The sequence below is a fragment of the Pholis gunnellus genome (assembly GCF_910591455.1).
Source record: "Pholis gunnellus genome assembly, chromosome: 2".
In the NCBI taxonomy this organism is placed as follows: domain Eukaryota; kingdom Metazoa; phylum Chordata; class Actinopteri; order Perciformes; family Pholidae; genus Pholis; species Pholis gunnellus.
The window spans coordinates 12928741-12934202 of record NC_136536.1 but is presented as its reverse complement, the minus strand read 5'-3'; the positions used below and the strand labels follow the sequence as shown (position 1 = coordinate 12934202).

Below are 5462 nucleotides of genomic sequence, written 5' to 3'. Positions count from 1 at the left end.
GAATTGATTTGTATTTGTGATAAACAGCGCCACGCTTTGTGCAGTATTTCTACTCTATTGCATCCTGAATATTCGTTGTGACAAATACTGTAGCCTACTACTTCTTCCGATATTATAACCTTAGAGGTTTGGCTGAGAGATCACCTCTGCAGTGTCCAACCTAAAAAATATTAGTTGTCTATATGTACCCTGTAGAACCGAATTTGTGTGAAATGCAAACAGTCGCAAATACGTCTCTACAGGAATACATGGGCAACTGAAATACCACGCCAGCCAATGGATTCTTCTGCTTCTGCCCGTCTTCACGTCTCTCTGGCTTTTTTCCTCAATGCTATTGAATATACAAGCATCAGTGATATACATAGCCTATATCCAGGCACTAGCAATGCAATAACATTGTCACAAAGTGTATTCATAGTCCAGACAGTAGATTGTGTAGGTAGGCCACAGAGAGCAAACCCATGTGTGCAGACAGTGTGCGGCTACTACTGTGTCAGACCCTGTAAAACACGTTAGGAACCAGGGGTCGTTTAAAAGTGACTGATTTACGGCTTTTATTGCTCTATAAAACGCCTCTAACATTCTCGCAAGGGGTAATAGAAATGTCGTGCGCATTTTGTACAAACAGGACAGCCAGAAATGCCATTTCATGTCTCATTTTTAACCATATTATGTAATTATTGCTGTGAAGATATATTCATCAGTTACCTTACAATTTGCTGCTTTTGACCCAGAGATTGACTTGTGTGCTACTTTTGTTCAGGCTTAATGATTCTTCTGACGTTTATTATTGTTATTATTATTATTATTATAGTTTTTTTCCTTCTTGTAATTTTGGCTGTAGATGACTCCATAACAATAAAAAAAGAAAAGATGTATACATTCTGGATGCTGCTGAGCTATTAGGGAGTGGACCCTGTCTCTCTTTGACCACAGCTGACTCTGAGATAAGAATGGGAAGCATACAGCACATGACAAGTTTACACAGCCAGGCAGTATCAGTTTACAATATCACAGCAGACCTCCAGTAATGTGGCTGATGGTCAGTGCTTAAGTCAAGAATAGCATGTAACATTTGGAGGCAGCAAGACTAACATATTATTGTGGTGTTGTTATTGTTTTGGCAATGAGTTGAACTAGTTTAAAGGAAAATAAATATACACATATTGTAAACATGTATATATATATCTGTTGCATGTATTCTGTAAATATAAAGCGATACTGCATTATTCAAAATCTTCCTCAGCATTTTCTTTCATGAAATATGGGTTGTACAGATTTCGCTGATTTATAGTGTTGTCACATGGTTGAATTTAAGGTCATAAAAAAGGTCACAAAGTGTCTTGCAAGTATAAGATAATGTTTTCTTAATATTGGTGAAGCAGAGAGTCATGAGGGGATGGAAATATACAGTTAAGAGCAGCATTTTTGTCAGAAAAAAGCCTTTGTAATATTGAAGAATTTGATGAATTCCATTGCACTTATTGTGTGAATGCATCTCTAAGCAGGACTGCCCTGCATGTACAACTGCTCCAACATGCTTGACCAGATTGAACTTCTCTGTGACACAATAGGACTGCTCTACAGTAAACTCAGCAGACCAGAATTTTCTGAGACTCTGGTCTGTGACATCATGACAGTGTTGGTCCTCTTTGACATCATGCTGTTTGTGTTCATGCTGTCTGGTTTGTGACATGATGATGCTGCTCTGCTGCAGTTGTCAGGTTTGTGACTTCACAGATTTCCCAGTGTTGCGATAGTTTGGTGCGTTGGCTGCTCCACTGTTGTCTATTCCCTACTTGTAGTATGACTTTTCTCTACTTTCTCTATTTTCAAAGTACATATCAAAGGCTTTTGTTAAATGCTTATTGTATATTTCAGAATTAGAGGTTATTATCAAAAGTTAAAGGCATGTGTTGGCGTTTTTTACTTTATCATTTTATACTGTAGACAATAGGAACACCATGACTTTTTTTATTCTTATCATCTTATTTGCTTCATTGTAAAGCACCCTACACCTTCGTTCCAGCAGATTTCCAAAGCAGCTTCTTCATGACAGCTTCAATCAGGCCCGGTTTGGATGTTATCCTCACCAATGTCTAATTAAAAGTTGAAGGCTGAGCCTTTCAATGAATAGTCTGGGAAAGAAAAGGGATATCATTTTAAAATAGACAAATATCTCATCATTGAATGAAGGCTTTTGTTTAAGCAGCCTGTCCACCTTTTCTCCAACATTATAAATGATCAGGCCTACTTTCAAAAATCAACCACACCCCCTGATCTTCTCACCACTCCAGTATTCTCTGACATTTAGATTCACAACAAACCTATTAAATATTTGTGCTGAAATGCTTTCAGCAATATCATCTTACAAAACTGATAAAGCTCCAATTCTTAAGTGTATTAATGGAGTGTAATCAGTTTTACAGCTGAAGTGCTGTTAGTAAAGACTGTGCCTTCATTAATTAGCAGATAACCTTTATATGAGGCGTGTAGGCTAACAAAATGATTGGTTTGCTATTATCCTATCTTATCCTTGGCAAATCATCTATTGTCCCATTGAATAATCGAGACCAGAGGATTTTGCCTGTGTTATTTTTTCCTTGGTCAGCAACTAGCTACTAGTTTTGTCCCCAAGATCAATTGCCTAGGTAACACAACCAGAGAGAGATAGAGGGGGTGGGGGGCGAGAGAGAGAGAGAGAGAGAGAGAGAGAAAGGGAGAGAGAGATTTGTGCACACAATGGCGACTGTAGGTATGCTAAATACCTCTGGTTCCTTATCCGGGAACTACCTCTTACTCTGCTATTGGGCCATTGGGTCACGTGGTAAAAGTAACTTTACAGGGCTGCTCGCAAGTAGGAGGGCTTTATGGAGCAGAAAAACGACAAAGCTAGAAAAATTATTTTCCACTCCAGAAATTAATGATCATGAGCTCGTATTTGATGGAGTCTAACTACATTGATCCGAAATTTCCTCCATGCGAGGAATATTCGCAAAATAACTACATCCCTGAGCATAGTCCAGAATATTACAGCCGCGCAAGGGAGACTGGCTTCCAGAATCACCATCAGGAGTTATATCCTCCGCGGGCGAGCTACCAAGAGCGCCAGTATAACTGTGCAAGCATCCCTGAACCTGACACGCCAAGGGGACATGGAGTACCCCATTCTGCGCACCTGCTGACAGGGAAAGGGCAACCTGCTTCATGTGAAACCCCACAGTTGTCCATGTCCCCCGCCACCCCACCAGCCGCAACCTCCGCCTGCAACCAAGCTACCCCGGAGCATCCAAACAGCACAGCCTCCTCCAAGCAGCCCGTGGTGTACCCATGGATGAAGAAAATTCACGTCAGCACTGGTAGGCAACTTGTGTGTTCATGTTCCCTGCACTCCTCGTGCTCCTCTCCCCCTTTCCCTCCCTTTATCAGTCCCTCTGACTCCCATCTCGTTGCCAGCCCCTGCTCCGATAGCAGGGAAGCCTTTGAAATGGCACAATTGAGGCGGATTTACGACTCGGCATTGGTAATTACACCCACCATAAATTTTATAGCCGAGGTATACTCAGGGCAGCCGTATCACCATGTGGCTTCTGCTGTTATGTATTGCGCGATAGAGAGAGGGGGAGAAATGAATAAGAAAAAAATTGAGCTTTGTAATCTTGCATTAATAATTTAGCTCATAGTTGGATGTGAGTGTCCTCTCATTACCCTGAGAAGTTCTTAACTTCCCATTTAAATTTCTCAAACAGCTAAACATTCATATCCAATAAATCTTTCCAGCCATATCTCAGTAGAGGCCATTCTTGTTTACCCCTCCTTTCCTCCCTTCTCCGTCTCCCTTTCTCTCCACTTATCCTATTTCCAGTGAACCCGGGTTACAATGGAGCGGAGTCCAAGCGGTCTAGGACAGCCTACACGCGGCAGCAAGTCTTAGAATTGGAGAAGGAATTCCACTATAACCGATATTTAACTCGGCGGAGGCGCATCGAGATCGCCCACACCCTGGTTCTCTCCGAGCGACAGATTAAAATCTGGTTTCAAAACCGCAGGATGAAATGGAAAAAGGATCACAGGCTCCCGAACACCAAAGTGAGATCCTCTTCCTCCTCCGGGTCCAACACAACCTCAGCAGCCGGCGCTGTTGCCGCTGCTTCGGCCACTAACACTGGGGCCCCCGACGAACTCACCGGAGCAGAGCATGGAGAGGATATTACCAGGTTATAAAACCACGAACCAAGGGATAGAAAAAGGACTGGTTATTTATAGAACAATTATATATTTTGTTTTCGTAGCTATCTTGTGCGGTTTCCTTTAAGTCCAGAGTTATATAAAATGCATGTTATATAGCATGGATTATTGCGAATACCGATTAATTATTTTTACGTGACACAGGGTTTAATTTATTTGAAGCTCAATTAAGATGATGTTTTTTATTAAAAAATGTTTTGAATGAAGGAAAAAAATAGTAGAAAAAAATATACATTTTATTAAAATGTTATTGTGGGCCATTCTTTTGCCCAGGTGCCCAAGGTGAAATGCACAATCTATTTATTTCAAACAACACTGGAAGGAAATCAATATAATAATAGTTATTTTTGGTATAAAGAAAGCTGGAACACACCATTGATCTTGAACTTGTATTGTTTTTACAATAACAATGTGTGAATTACCTCGTGTATTTCAGAAACAGGATTTTGATTTACAATTTAGTTTTGTGGTGTTGATGTTGTGTTTAGACCGTTAAAAAGCAGATTATTGTGAAATGCAATAAACGGAGTGTAGTGTACTTGTGCTAATCATATTGGTCAATAAAACAGTGAGTGTCTACTAGTTTTATATACGTTTGGTCGAACTTCATTTTAGGCAAGATGAGGTCTGCTATTGTTTTATGGCTTTTTTGGAGGGATCACCTTAAAAAGTGTACAGATGTGTGAATACTTGAACATTTCATGAGGGAAACAAGAATCACTGTGTTTTTAAATTGTGATTGTAAATCCTGCAGCTCATTCTTGCGTCTTCAGCAACGTGCACAGACTGTGTGTGTGTGTGTGTGTGTGTGTGTGTGTGTGTGTGTGTGTGTGTGTGTGTGTGTGTGTGTATGTAAGAGATAGAGTGTGTGTGTGTGTGGGTGTGTGTGTGTGTATGTTTTAAAGCCTAATTTATAATGGACTGAAGTTATTTCTAAAATCTGAAAATGAAATAGTTTTGTGCTGTGCATTATGTGCAACCTCATCAGTCTGAAGGGCATTCAATTAATGCTGAAGAGAAGTACTGAGGCCCTTCACTCTGCACTGAGTCTGCCAGTGCTCCTTCGTCCTGACTTGAACACAAAGCTGCATGCGTTCAATTTAAGAGGACATTTGTTAGATTACACATTGTTGTGAAAATATTCTTATTTATTTTGTAACCTATTTTCCCTGCCTTTTTTCTGCAGTCCACTGCGCCATGCGGCTGAGTTTTCA

General features: G+C 40.4%; 1 protein-coding gene across 1 annotated transcript; it reads left to right on the top strand.

The window, feature by feature from the left end:
* Positions 1–2923: 2923 nt before the first annotated feature.
* Positions 2924–5033, top strand: hoxc4a (homeobox C4a; the record flags this gene model as incomplete). Its single annotated transcript, XM_079168663.1, has 2 exons — positions 2924–3359; positions 3866–5033. 2 exons carry the CDS (start codon positions 2924–2926, stop codon positions 4222–4224), a joined length of 795 nt encoding a protein of 264 aa, XP_079024789.1. The 3' UTR covers positions 4225–5033.
* Between the last annotated feature and the right edge of the window lie 429 nt (positions 5034–5462).